The sequence below is a fragment of the Ambystoma mexicanum genome, chromosome 1q (genome assembly GCF_040938575.1).
Source record: "Ambystoma mexicanum isolate Mex_15411 chromosome 1q, UKY_AmexF1_1, whole genome shotgun sequence".
In the NCBI taxonomy this organism is placed as follows: Eukaryota; Metazoa; Chordata; class Amphibia; order Caudata; family Ambystomatidae; genus Ambystoma; species Ambystoma mexicanum.
In genome coordinates, this window is record NC_090922.1 from 263,581,874 (window position 1) to 263,597,285 (window position 15,412).

The 15,412-nt window shown below is 46.9% G+C and overlaps 1 protein-coding gene across 4 annotated transcripts in view; it reads right to left on the reverse strand.

Annotated features, from left to right (window-relative positions):
* CMIP (c-Maf inducing protein) overlaps nt 1-14,521 on the reverse strand; it is a 726,603-nt gene extending 712,082 nt beyond the window's left edge. For 2 of the 4 annotated variants that reach the window (XM_069638414.1, XM_069638407.1), the window contains exon 1: nt 13,548-14,519. In XM_069638414.1, the coding sequence (XP_069494515.1) occupies nt 13,548-13,844 (297 nt within the window). In that variant the 5' untranslated portion in view covers nt 13,845-14,519. Of the gene's footprint in view, nt 1-13,547 lie in introns of all 4 variants that reach the window. The other 2 variants (XM_069638399.1, XM_069638424.1) reach the window with 2 other exon arrangements.
* Nucleotides 14,522-15,412: the final 891 nt, after the last annotated feature.

The following is a 15,412-nucleotide window of genomic DNA, read 5'->3' on the forward strand; positions in this document are numbered from 1 at the left end:
CTGTGTTCACAGCTAAGCCTCCATGTATAAAATAATTTTAAAAATGCCAATCTTTCAAACTCTTACAGGGACCACTGCACCCTAAAAGTCCTTACAGTTTTAGCACTAACACACAACAATGCAGGTATACTTAGTGAGATTTTGAATGACTCAGTAATTGGTGGAGATTAAGTGTGAGTTAACGAGCACCGGAACCCACCTGGAGGTGCCATGGCATTCTACAAAAACCATGAGATAACAACAGTTGGCAGAACAGCAGGCAGCATCTCAAGTCCACAATGATGATTTAGCCACCTCTAATCACTTGTGGTGGGGTGGTGTTCACACAAGATAATAATAATAATAATAATAATCGATAAATCCTGAAGGCAATCCATCTTTTGGCTTTACTCGGAGAAAAGGGGCTACCCACCTTCCTCTTCCGCGCTGGCGATTTGTTGACACTAAACGGAGTTAGCAATTCATCCTTATATAGCCCACACAGGTCGCTCAACCTCTATTTGTTACAGGTACAAAAAGCAGCATTGCTTTTGTTCAATTAACATTCTTTTTACTTTATCAACGCCAAAGAAACATTGAAATCCTAACTGGAGTTGTAGAAACTGTGAGACAGGGCAGGGTGGACCATTTCACCATTTCCAGAAAGGAGGGTGCAAAATGAGTTGGCCGTCCCTGCCCTCACTTTCGTGCTCATGTGTGGGTACAGGGTACGGAGACCCAAATGGGTTTTTTTCTTCTCCAGTGCAGTACAATTGTGACGAATCAACTTCCGGGATACCAATGGTCAAGGGGTGAATATAGGTTTCTAAACCATCTATCAGCCCCACACCTCTAGTGCACCAGAAGGGATCCAAACAGTTTGGGAAAAAAGGAAATTATAAACCCCACTGTCCAATTTTCGTAACGTGGACGGAACGGCAGGCTTATCTCTGAAAAGTCGTGGATCGTTGGTAAGTTGCACCACAGTAAAAAATACAATTATTATCCAATGATAAAAGGGACTTTCCAGTCAAGGTTGTATAAAAAATATCTACTTTATATCACAACAGACAGTACTAGAAACAGTACGACATAACCCACCCTGTAAAAGAATGCAGAGGACAGAGCGTTTCAAAGAAGAAAAAAGGATGCACTCTATATATGGACAGGAGGGTAGTGGGTATGATTATAACCACAACAGTAAAGGTTTCTTGGCTTCAGTACAAAGGCAGCAATAAAAATGTCTCTACGGACCTTCTGGGAAGGGCCAGGGGGACAGAACCACAATGTACCTTATGCTGTAGGTGTTCTTGATACGCGACAGGGTCGAGTCGGCTTCAGGGCGCTTTGTAGGCTTCTGTGGCAGAGTTCAAGACAGGAGTCAGCTGCAGGTATCGGGTGGCAAGACTGTTTAGCGAGCAAGCTGAATGAACTGCTGCAGGTTGGACTACACAGCACCTTCGGGATCAGGAATCATTATCTCAGTGTTGTGCAGCAGTTCAGAAGCACTGATTGAGATGCCTTGGGATTCTTTAAGCGTCTGTGGCTTGACAAAGGCCAGCGTTGCAGTCAGTTGCAGATCTAGGAACCCGACTGGCTCAAAAATGTCCTATAATGCGGACGTCGGTAGATGCTCATCGTGGCACTTCTCCTTGCTTCATCAATGGGCTTATGTTATCCTTTAAGGCGGGCCGTCCACAGCTGAGGAGTGTGTTGCAGGCAGCTGCCTTGTCCTTGGTTGTAGGTTTAGAGACCTTCTGGTACGTCCTATCTAGGAAGCTTGCTGCAGAGCCTAGCAGGGCATGCTGTGTGCTGGCTGGGTACTGGTTCTAGAGTGGGTGGAGGGTCCTTTGAGTTATGTATCTCCCTCTGTTCCCAGGGAGATGTTTAGGGGAGGGGGTCTTGCTTACCTCTTTGGATATCCTTGCCTTCTTTCACTGGCAAAAGATGTAAGGCAGACTGTACCTTCAGTCGGGGTCCAGGGTGGACTTCTTGCTGCTTCTTGTGAAGCCTTCAGATGATCTGCCAGAAACGGGGGGTCAGCCTTCTTTTAAAGCCAAGTGGGCCACAGTGATTGGTGTAGGCTAGGTCTACCATAATGAACCAATCCTGGGGTCCCTACCAACAATCTCCTGGATGCATGAGGTCATAACCAGAGTGCTTTGCAACAGAAAAGGTAAAGGGGTGAAAACATGTGATACTAGGTCCCATCCATCTTCATGCCTGGTGTTGATCAAAGAGTATCCCTGGATCTCTCTGTGGTTCCTGATTAAAGCGGCAGGTCTCCCTTAAAGCTGCAGCAAAACCAGACTATCTCCTGAAAACCGCATTCTCGTACCTGCTGAATGTGGTCTCCCTACCAGGGAGGCCTACTGTAAAAATGCAGTCCCAGACATGGCAGCTCACTGTCAATGATGCTGAGAGAGGGTCCTGGCTTCTGGTTGACACAGTTGCATAGGAAAGATTGTTGGTGTTTTCTGTCTCCTTTGTTAACATCTGACGCTAGGACCCATGTGAGCCTGTATGAAGTAAACTCTATTAGTATGATAGTCACTGCCACCAGCTGCAGGGCCCAAGAAAAGAGCAGGGTAGATCCATGGAGCCTTTGTTAGTTAATCAGGCTCACCATGGGAGGCGGAAGGTTGGTGCTCCCACTTCCTGGAGAGGACATAGTGTACTCCTGCCTGTCATGGGTCTTTGCGTTTGTCGTTGTGTGAGCATAGGAAAATGTGTGTGGATTAGCCCCACACATTTTCCTTACGCTGGTCTACAATCATTCGATTGAATTAAAAAAATGTTTTAAAAACAGGCGAGCGTACACCCACCGTGTGGTGTGGATGGCCGAAATAATCACAACTCCAAGCTGAGGTCCCTTCAACATTTCCCTGGCAGCAATCTTATTTTGTTTTAAATCTCAATTCAGGTGTATATCTGAGCCATTTCTTTTGATGATGAGAGGACCTTAGCACCCCAGGTCGAATGCTTGAGTGTACAAAAAGATAATCTAGGGTTATGAGGGTCATAAAATCCGTCAAAGGCCCTTAGCCCCCACGGAAGGCTCTGTGCTCAGGCCTATCAACTTGGGCTACCAGCCAACACAGCCCAAAGTACCCTGGATTATCAGCTCATAAATGCAACAGACATTCCACAACCTTATTTATGATGCTGGTTAAAGGGTAAGTTGCACGGAGGAATGGTTCGCAAAGGACTTGGCGACAGGACATTTGTCTTTTGGTGAATACACTTTATTATAAATCAAACGTTTGCATTATGTGGCGTGCAACTCATCTGTTTATCTGCAAGAAGGGCACATGGAGTGGGGCGTGGGAGGAAGGGCGACCATTTCTATTTGAATAGTTGTATTCAGAATCAAAATGTCAGAATCGCTTTCCGGTCATTTTTTGCATGGCTGAGAATGTATTAATATTCCAAAAGGTGTTGGGCTGAGGAGGATGCTTTTTGTGCTGCATTACTTTTAAAAATAATAAAAATTCCAGGAGGAAATGTACAAGTTTTTTTTGTTTGAAATAGTGTTTATTGATTGTACAATATGGCAACAAACTGCAAATTGTAGTATAACGGTTAGTAAAACTGGCATTTTATTGAGGGCTGCATTATTCAATAAGGTGGAAATGTGGGTGGTCTCTTATGCCACGGATACAAAGACAGTAAGGTGCAATTACCATAACGAGAATCCGTAAATTGCTACAATGTGATGTACTGTGACTGGAGTGAGGCCTAAGGAAGGGGGTCTTCGGAGGACAATAAGAGCACTCCAACCCGAAATGGACAGTAGAGGTCTTTGCACAAATGTGGAACTGGTCTGTTAAGTGAGTCTGTCTTGGTCATGCACATGTACTCTAACCAAGGAGGCAGTCTTCCGGGGATGACCTCTGACCCAGAAAGACTTTCCAGTATTTATAGCTCTCACGAGGAAGTGAATTCCAATGGAGTAGGATACCCATCTTTGACTTTGCAATGACTACTTATTTAACGAATTTCCTGCTAAATACCGTATTATATGTTACCAAACGGTGGCCTGCACTTCGTCCCATGATTAAACGTGAACGTGTTTCACCTTAAATAGTTCAACCGTGGTTAATGCTTGAATTGTGACCACTATGGCAGCACAGTACCATCAACAACGGAGTGTTCTGGTTAGCCACCTCGCAGGGCATGTAGGACACCTGCCAAGTGCCTCATCAACACTCAATAGTCCCCCGGGGAGGGTGGGGGGTGGGAGGGCATGGTTAACACGTTGAGAGGGAGGCGATAGGATTTGACAGGGGCTGGGTGCTGGATGCGTGACCTGGATAACCCCTCAGCCGGACATCCACTCCGGAAGCCACCAACACGCTGCCCTCCATCCCGAGTAAAAGACTCTTCTAGATAGCAGGGCGAGGGGCAGGAGAGGAAACGGACGTCAAAAGAAACAACAATAGGGCCAGATGTATTCGATAAACTACAGCAACTGCTCTCGTGGTCAGGTAGCCGAATTATCCCTAAATCAAATTCGAAGGCGGCCCTGTGGAGGGCAGACAGCGAACCCAAATCTTCAACGAAAGGTCCAGAAAGCAGAACGTGCATTGCACAAGCGCAGTCCATAAGCAAGGTTATTCTGGCAATGATTGCCCAACAGATGTTGTCTAGTCTAGAATGGCTTTACGGTCATTCGACTGGAAGGAAGCAACTGGTTTCTGATCATCAACAACAAAAAAAACATGAGGTGCGCCAGGAGCACATGGCTGTGCAAAAGCTCGACGAAAAGGAAGGCAGAGGCCACGTGACCCGGGCCAGTTCTCAAACAGAAACAAGACAAAAACCCAGTAATGAGGAAGGAAACTGGGAGTGCAGCGCAGGTGCAGTAGGGCAGGTGAGGGTCGAGCGCAGATGAAGTATGAGAGTAGTTTAGGGGAGCAGTGGTGCCAAGTGGCTGCAAAGAGGTCATCCTCTTGCAGCCCGGGCACCAACAGCTACCCGCCCTCCCAGCTCAGGTGCAGGTATTTGGTTTGAACAGGAATGTGTTGCGTGCATTACCGACAGTTATGTGACAATAAGGTTATTTCTGGCAATGTTTCTAATACGTTTTTCTGTCACAGGCGGAGTTATGAGGGCGGACCTAGAGAAGGAGGTATTCTGCAGCCCCGGCACGCGCTATCCCCGCTGGCTGCATGAGCCAGGATGGGGTTCTACAGGCACCACTAGGGACAGTTAGGACTCCTCAACAACTGAATGCAGTGGCCTGTGTTTGCTCCAGAGAAAGGACAGGGAAGTGACTGGACTGGCAGTCGGATGCCAGGGCAGGCTGTTCTCGCAAGAACGGAAACCGAAGAGAGGACGCTCCAGGGCTTTAGGTAAACACGGGAATGGCAGTGATCACTGAGGAAAGTATGTGTAGGCCAGGCATACTTGTGGCCTGGGCAGTGCTATGACCGCCCCTTAGAATGACTTCCAGAAAGTGCCCATGTTTTCTCCAATCAAAAAATGGTGTATGTGCAAGTTATTTGGGGGAACAAATTAGGATAAGATAGGACGCATTTCAATGTTAAGGGAGCTTCAGTAGGGGTAAGACTCGGGATGTGCGATGAGCACCGTGGTATGCAAGCGTTGAAGCAGAGAAAACAGAAGTCGAGGATTGATGGAGAGGTGCAGAGAGCACACACTGAGCGAGCAAGCTGCAAGGTAGACGTGCAAAGAAACTGCCTGGTGAGAGAAGGGGAAAGTGTGGCAACAGTGTCAGAGCAAGGAAAGGCCATGGTGCCGGAGCAGTGGGAATGTGAGGGCTCTGTGCGAGAGTGGAGCGGTGGCCAGGCGTGGGGCAAGAGGGCAGGGAAGACACAGTGTGCAGAATGGAAGGCGTGGAGGGAGTCAAAAGCACAGAGACAATCCTAGCATCCCTCTGCAGTTCCATGGAAGCAAAACAAGCCCTAGGACTGCTCTGCGGAATGTCCGGCTGCCCTGGCCATGTCAGAAACATGTCAGCAGAGAGCTTACCAGGGCCAAAGGCGTGCCTGTCCTTAGAACTACAGCACACAGGTGTACGAAGCGCCTGCTCCCAAAACAGGCACGCCAGCGGGTCTCATGAAACATCTCTACGCCCTCTCAAATGGCACATGCATGCCAGCTCGGCTTGCACATGCATGCCAGCTCGGCCAGACCTCAAGCCATAGCAAATCCAAAAAATGTAAATACCACGTGATAAAATCAATTTGTAAGCGACCAGGAGAGTGTCGTGCGTGTTTCTTGGAGGGAAGACGGGCACCAGATCAGTTTCTTACTGTGCTGTTCCTTTAGAAAAATATTTGATTTTAGAGAGGATAAAGTACTTTTCAACTTTTAAAAAACAATTGAAAAAAAATACTTTCTACGTAGGAGTAAAAGAGTGGTGTGCTCTGAATGCCTTACCATGAACCCCACATGGCGCTTGCGGAGCGGGCCATGCGAGGCAACCCAAACTGTGGCAAGAGAATCCGCCTCTGCTAAGTTGTGTGTGTGCGAGGGCATGCCATGGGCACATCTGCCATCGCAACTAGCTGTCACTGGCTCTAGTCTGGTAATCTGGTACTATGCAGCCACAGGAATCTGGGCACAAACCGATCCAAACGGATCAGTCTTTTGGTGGCCAAAATCTGCTCTACCTTTGCAGTATTGCCAGGTCCCCCTCACCCGAGACGTATGGCACATGGCAAGGTCCATTGAACTCCTTTGGCACCAAGGGAGGAAGATACGGTGCCCCCTCAGACTGTGGATGGACTGAGGTTCAGTAATCCAAAAATGTATGTGTGAAAATGGCCAGGCGGGCTGCAATACAGACCGCCCAGCCCTTGCTCCTAGCACTCCATGCCAAGTGGGAATGACGCCGATTATATTTTGTAAGAGCACTCTACCCGGGCTTTCCCGCCCCTGGGAAAACGTTTACCTCAGTAAACGTTCTATTGTGGGCCCAATGCCCAGGTCACTTTCAAATTCTGAAAAAATGCAGACTAGAACCTGTGCCCGTTGCTTGACAAATGGAAACAGAATAGCTCAGCGCTCCTTTAAGTCGGCTTTTTTGTAAAGGAAATAAGCAAGTTCATATATATATATTTTTTTTTTACCCAACAGCCCCTTGTGATCAAACAACAGTGGCAAAACACTGGTAACACTGGGCCTATTCTGAAACATAACGACCGTTGAACGGCTACATTATTCATTTTTATTTTATCGTTTACTTTCATGCGTTTCCAATCATTCCCATTTGCCGGTTATGACAATGTTTCCCTAATTCGTCATTTCTCTATTTAGAGGGCGGGTCAGGTCACCCCCAGGCCTGCTGATCTCTGGCAAACCAGTTTGTGAACATTACAAATGTTCTATCAGGACTTCCGGCCTAGACAGCCGACCTATAAGTATTTCTGTTTACCGACTGATAGAAAAAAACTCAGCTCCAGCAAAAGGACTGCCCGAGCAGGATGTGACTGCCCTCATGACAGTGCCTTGTGGTTTGGGATGTGTATTTGTAGGGCTGGGAGGGGAGTAAAACTATTAGCAATAACAGAAATCAGCATTCAAGAAGTACAAAAAGAACAAACAATGTGCTCAGCATGTCACAGGCTCCTAGGTGGTGGAGCCCACCCTGTACACATTCTTACCCTCCCAGCAATTACACTGCCATCTATAGCAATCAATGGAACAACCTCTCAGCCACCATCCACCACACTTAAAAAACATGCTCCATCTCCATTGACGTTAAGGTGATTTACAAAGCTTGACTGCTTGAAAGGTATGGCAAGGACAGTGTATAAAAAAAATGCACAAAAAAGTAAACTAACAATGAAGTAAAAAGTAAATGATGAGGCAGAAGTCCCACACTCGGGACAGGATATCATTCTGCGGTACAGCTAAACATTATGACAAAAACGTATAACTCGGTTTTATTTCTTGGCAATGCATTGTTCTATGGCGGGATCCAGAGGCGTTGCCAGAGGGAGAGTTGAGGGGGCTATAGCCCCGGGTCTTTTGGTTGTACCCCCGATAGAAGCTCAGGGGCTACAACAAAAGTGCTAGGTATCCCCGAGTCCCAACAGCCCTGACATTAGCATAGCCCCGGATCTTTTCCAGATCTAGCAACACCCCTGGCGGGATCTGATTAGAGGCAGGGTGAGATAATTTACTGCATAGAGAACCCAGGCCACTAAAAACTATGCACACCCCTTTCAGCAAACCGTGGAAAGTGTTAGTCTAACATTTGATAAGAACAGCTCAAGCAGAAGGAGAAACAATACACTTGTAAGACTAATGGATATGTTGAGGAAGATACTACTGGACATTTTAATCCCCCAGAAAAGCGTCACAGAATTGACAGAAACCCACAACTATTTGATGCATACTTTAAAGTGTAAGGGCTCGACCCTCCTTGAAACACAGCTTTCATAAACCACCCCTTTGCCAGAGTACTCCCACCTACAAACCCTGCTAAAAATGACCTGTTGACATGGAATAATTGAGCAATGAAACCTAATAGACAGCTCCAAAGACGAATTGAACCCGTTTGTGCTCTAATGTGTGTTGCTTCTTCCCCTTGACATGGTAGATTCGATACGCCGCCCCCCAAAAACGGGGGCAGTGCTGAGCATCCAAACGCCGAGCTTAACCCAAAAGGCAAGAGCCCACCTCTCCAGCATCGAGTGGTCATTAAAGGTTGGAGCTGGTGAGCAAAAACAAAGTCTGTCATCCCAGAGAACTGTGGGCACTGGATAATCTAACAAAAGAAGTGTGCTGTGGCAGGATCAAAACCTACAGATTATTCTACACAGAAACAATACAAAAAGGAGCATTATTGTAGCATGACTTGATGGAGGGAAACACAGAGGCATTGGAAGGACTGCCCCTTGGAGTGGTGGTGCAGGAATCAAACAAAGTGGTTCTAACTTCCAAAAAGCGCGGACGTCGCCCCAAATTCTGTTACACCTTTCCTCACATGATCAGCCTGAGAGCATGTTGTAAGAAGGGCCTCCTACGCAAGAAAAGGACTATGAACATGGTTCTTCCAGCATGATCTCCAGGCACATCTAGTATATGCATTAAGAAATGACTCTCCTTTAGCATTCATTGAAAATCCCAACCTTCAAAGTTCAGTAACATTCACAGAATAGCCACACAAAAGGTACACCACACCAGTTAATAATATTTCAGAAGCCAAGCACAAATTTCGTTTGCAAGCATTACCAAAAACACTCAAATGGATCTGCTATTTTATATAAAGAAAGAAACAAAGAAAGACTACTCCCACATGAAAGGAGCAGGCACCACCAATTGAAGGACTCTCCATGGTTAGTTAGATCTCCTTCAGACAGGTCAAACTAGAAACCAGATCAACAAGGAACCAGTGCTGGATCCTTGATTGAAGAGACACATTCCATTATTTCAATACCCAATTGATCTACTGTCTACTAAAGTGGGAACAAGTCGGCTGGTACCAAAACAGTTTGAGGAAAGCACTCCTGTAAAACAGAATGGAGTTCAAGTAATCATACCAAGGTTACGATAACGAAGCACTCCACGCACATTATGACAAGTTGTATTGTCCAATATATGACATATCCAACTACTTAAAGCAACGCCAAAAGGTGACAATAGAACAGCACAGTGGAACATAGTTACAACTGTTCCAAAGCAATCAGCACTCCAGACAGGGATGTCCAACTCCAGGCTTCAAAGGCCAGATCCATGTTAGGTTTTCAGGATACCCCACATTAATATTCATGAGATGCATTTGCATACAATTATTCCAAATGCATTTGCCTGTGAATATTAATTAGGGATATCCTGAAAACCTGTCAGGATCCCGGCCCTCGAGGCCTGGAGATGGACAACCGTGCTTTTTCTTCCAAAAGTCAGGCCAATACTCCCACAAATGAAAAATAGGGCACGAAGGGTACACATTTGTCTGACGTTTTACACCACCTGCACTGCTCAGGAGATGTGTCAAACTAGTGTCACAAATAACAACTGCCACAAAGAGTAGCACTGTAATAGTGCTCCCTCGTGTGAAAATGATTGTTTGCTGGAATGGATGGCCATAGAGGATAGCAACAGACTGAAAAAAAGTAACCGTATTAGACGTGCTGCTTAACTGCCAACTGCGGGAGGAGTGGCTTATTGCTAACCGTTTACTTTGCTGTGCTGAAGCAATGTTTATACTGTTATGAACCAAATATTATGCTAATATTTTTAATTGTATGATTATGTGAAAGCTGCTTTATTAACGAAGGAAAATGTTGATAATGGAGGTACTTTAAAGTTTTTTTATGGGAGTCGATTGTCTGTGTCAATGTGTAACTGTAAGAAATTAACTTTGTCCATTTATTCCGTGTGTAGAATAAGCGAGAAAAATCATAAAAATATACTTTTTGTTTGAGAGAATGTTGATTGCAATAAAAATACACATTCTGTAATTAAAATACATTTAAACGTGCCTAGAAATATACTAGTTAGGATTGGGAACTATGTTTTCACTCCGTTAAAAAACATTCTTCTGACCAACATTACTAAAAAATGGGAGCAAAAATTCAACTCACTCCAGTGCTTACCTGGTTCCCCGAGAGAGGTAATAATCCTGCAATTACATCAATGAAATGTAAAAATCTTCACAATGAGTGAGCTGTCTCTCTCTAAATAGCGCCAAGAGATCAAAACCCTAAGAAACACACAGGCCCAAAATTCTCTACATTCTAATCAAAGCTCAGGGCAGATTTCCTTAGCTGACATGTTCTTGGTCTCCACGCTCTAGCCGACCTGAAAGAGAATAGGTGGTTTAGGAGAGGGGGAAAGTCGAGGCAGCTTTCTGGATGGGTTGATGAGTGAAGATTTTAAGTGATACAACTCACAAATATAAGTTTCAATCTAAAAAACACTCGGTACAAAGTCAGACCCAGGACCCCCTTCCTCAAGATCAACGATGAAATGCTCAGACCAGAATTTGCTAAACACGAATGGCAGGTGGAAACTAGAATTCTCTAAAAACAAACTGAAGCTCGGTACCAGGCTGGGCTACACTAGATTTTGAATTAGGAGTATTTTACCCCCTATTGTTTGAAGTTGGGAGACATTTTATTTATGGAATAAAACAGTAATTTCCATTCTGAAAGGGGGGGTATTTTTCAGATGACTACAAGCATATTTTAGCTCAGGGAAATATATATGTGTACAATCCATACATGCCTGCTCTTAGCAATTCATGCAAATTCAATGTTGTCCTCATGGTTTCTCATCATCGGGTCATGGAGCTCCAGACTGTGGCACTGCTCTGCTGGCACCGCTGATCAGAACATGTCAGTGGAGGCGCGTGAGTAGAAGCAGGCTGCCAAGTGTCCATAGTTTCTTATTTTAGTTGGAATTATTTTTAGTCCCCGGTTTTTTTCTGGGAAGTATTTGCTTTTGTTAATAGAGTAAAACGGGCTGGTGCGCTGCTTACCTTTATTTTTATTTTATTGTTTAAAGTGCGCACCTAACCAGAGAGCAGCGGAGCGCTCTACAAGTTTTGAGTAGCCAGCGTTTGGACTGGTATCCTTTAAAAGTAGCGCAGTACTACAAGTTGTGTTCTGTGCCTCCATTAGGATTAGTCTTTAGGGCTGGTACAAAGCACATAATAGCATTGTGTAACTTTCTTGTTAAGGTATTATTTTCTAACGAAATTTCAAGTTTTCAGAAAATCAAACAGTTTTAAAACACTTGGCAAAACACATACTTTACAGAAAATCAATACTTGCGTGTATCTGTATGAAATAAGAAAAAACACAATTAACTTTTTAACCAATCTAGAATAAATTTGCTGGCATGACTTGTATATAGTCCCCTAACCAGGACATAAACAGAGGCAAATAAATATAAAAGACCAAAAAGGTGCATATTCCTTTTCTAAATGTGAACATGGGCAGATGCACATGGAACTTGCAACATTGAGCCTCGGCTTCTGATTTCATTGAACAGAGCCATCATCGCTCCAGGTATCTGCTTTTGTAGGAACACACATCAACAACGCGTGCGCATGTATTGCCCAGGCTGCCCCATTGCCTTCCTACACAATCAGTATCGCTTAAAATGAAATCACGCAGACAGTATACCGGCCATTATGCACGACTGAAAGCAGGATCTGCAACCATAGGGACCTCTAACAGAGCAGGCAGAAAAAGAGGCCTGGCGAACTAACAATAATATATATATGCACACACAATTATCAAAGGGCACTGTTAGAACCAAAACACCCTCTCACTCATTTCTGCGGGGGGGAAACCAATCAGAAAATATCTTCTCCAAAAACGTTTTCACGCTGACAGTGATGCATTTACACGTATGGACGAACAATAAACTAAGCACGAGTGCAAGTTTAGAACCAACAGGGTGACCAATGCAACATCAGTAACTGAGTACAACAAGGTGAAGAGGTAGTTTCGTGTGTCACAGAAGTGTGTACATTGCGAGTTTGATGGTGCGGCACAGAAGCAAGCACCATGCGAGTCAAGCAATTAAAGGTTTACAATGATCGTAAAACTGCAAAGTGTGAGTGGGACAAACGCGTTCGCGGTGTGAAACTATGAAAGGCATAGTTTACATTGAAAAGAGGCACACATATGTTGGGTGACAAATATGGTGTGTGGCAGACAGTAAGGCTTACAACGTGTTCGAAAAACAGAATTGTTCAGAGAGACTCATGTACAATGCTAGATGTCATGCACCCTGCCAACACACCCACACTACACTCTCCGCACCCTCAGACCGGAGTGGCACTTACTGCGGTGAATAGTAGGCCCACGCAGTGGGCAAGTGTGAACGATCCAAGAAGTATTTACAGTGCAAGTGTTACAGGAAGTGATGACTGGGAGAGTCAAACAGGGCACTGTTTACACGGTGTGGCGGACAGGTTTAGGGTGTAATTGAGAAAGGAGGGGTTTAAGATGAGACAGGGCTGGCGTGAGGTGGATCGGGAACGGTTTACAGCACGTTTGAGATAGATACGTATTTGTAGTGTGAAACAAAGGATATGCGATAGTGTAAGACATTAGTTTATGTGAATCAATAAAGTATTTACCATGAGTGTAAGACAGCCAAGTGCTTACTGGAATGAGAGTGAAGTGTATATATTGTGTGTGTGGAGAATGTTTCCATTGTGGGGCAGAGCTGTTTACAGTGGGATCAGGGCAGTGATGTGAGTGTGACAGGAAGCGTTTACAGTGACGGATCTCACACAGTTGTCCTTCATTTAAGTTGCGTTTACTGTGGCAAACAGTAAGTAGGCCAATATCACGTATTGGGGCGCGCATCGCAGCGGGCATTTGCCCCTTACCTGTAGATGGGCTGTCTGCGGGGGGAAGCCGCTGAACTCAGCATCACGTACCCCCCAACACACTGGAAGGATACTCGCCGTTGTATACAGCAGGCCACATGGAAGGCCCAGATGGGGAGGCTCAACAATGGGCCTGAATACCCAAGTGGGCAAACACTAGCGAGGCCTCCCACTTCTGTTTATCCTCCCTACCACCAACCCACAATAGCATAGAGGCCCAGCACCCTATATGAGTAGTACTCACCGTGGCAGACAGCAGCCCCTGGGGGGCCAGGCTCAGGTGGTGGGGTTCCCATCTCCTCAGGTACTTTGAGCTCAAGATCTTGCTCAGGAAGGTGCGAGGGTGCCGGATGACACACACCTGGATGTCGCCCTCCTGCAGCAGCTTGTACCTCATACCGCTGCCATGCAGGAGGGTTCGCCGGCAGGGCCCGGCCCCCACCTTGGTGCCTTCCGGGGGGGCGGCGGACATGTCGGCCAGCAGGGGCCTGCTTTCTTCAGTCTGTCTGTGCTCGGGCCCCCCGGAGGTGCTGAAATCCATGGCAAGGACGACTCCTCCAGCCCGGGTCAAAAACAAATCACACAACCACGGGGAAGGGTAGGGGGACAAAAAACGGCCAAAAAAAACATCAGAAATCCAATCCTTGGTGGTCCGTGCAATCTATGCGCGGCCCCGGCTCCTCTTAAGGATCCTCCTCCCCTAGCTCCTCTCTGTCTCCTCGGCTCCTCCTCTCCAGGATCCCGCGGCTCACTAGTCCCGGTCCATGGGTCACCAGGGTTCCGGTGCGGCGGGCTCCTCTTCGACCTCCTCGCCAGCCACTAGCAGCTCAGCCCTCCTTCGCACCTCTAGCCCTGGCTTCTCGTTGCGTACCCCGCTGGCTCCTCTCCTCCACCCGGTGATACCCTTGCTCCTCCCTCTGTGCTCCCTGGCTCCTCCCCGGGCTCCTCTCGCGTCGCGGCCAGCCGCCCTCCTTTCGCACCCCCCGGGATCTGTCCACGGGCGCCTCCCGACTCAGTCCCTCCAGTCCATGGCTCGCAGTGGCTCCGGTGCAGGCGGCTCTGCGACTCCCTGCGATGGACCCGATGGCTCTTCCGTGTGTGACGGGGGAGGGAGAGCGGCTGTGGGAGGCACCGTGTCAGTGTTTGTGTGTGCTCCTGTCACTGCGAGCGTCTGCCTGTTGCGGTGTGTGTGTGCGTGCTACTCCTGCCCCAGCAAGCCTCCCAGGCAGTGTGCGCGCGTGTCACTGAGTGTGTGTCGTTGTGTCACGTCTATCGCCTCACTGTGTATTTTTTTTTTACGCCAGTGTGCGTTCTAATGTGTGCGTACACATTACTCACTGTGCCGATTGCTGTTTAAATCTCATCATTTCGTACGGGTGCCTGTCACTTGTGTGTTTATTATTGTGCCAGAGTTCGCCACGTGCAGCCCCACCTACACCAGGCCTCACCAACTCAATGCTATCGCGACTTTTAGTTTTCTCTGGAAATGTTTGGATAAGGTGAACGGCGCCGTTTTTTTCGGTGTAAAGTTTGGTACCGACCCCATGTGCACGCAATAGGCCTATCACTCTCTGTCACTGTGCTGTGAATCCTTATTTGCAGGTCACTATTTGCTATCGCTCCCTGCCACTTCGATTTTATGATTGCGTCTGTATCTCTGGGCGTGCATCTACCACTGTGTGTTCATCACCGTTTATGACCGAATCTCTCTATGTTAATGTGGGCTTGTGTTTTTTGACAATGTCTGACTGTCGGTCTGCCCGTGCTTGCCACCGGTCCCGCCACTTTAAGTCTGCGCGTGCTTATCTTTCCGTGTGTGCCTCTGTCAGTATATCTGAGTATTGCGGTCACTGTATTGCTGCGTGCATCTAAGGCAAGCACACAATTTGCAAGCCCTGCCTTGGCTGCTGGTGTTCCACCGAAGTCACGTGGCTCCTCTCTGACGTCAATGGCGGGGGCTCAGGGCCCTACCTGCTTTCTTCGTCGAGGGCGGGTTTCTGTTGGGGGCGGGGCTTTGGGCTAAAGCGAGAGACAGGCGAGGGAGGGGTAGGACAGAAATGATTGTTAAAGGCTTGTCAGATAAGCGGATGGAGCTTTTCTTTCACACCG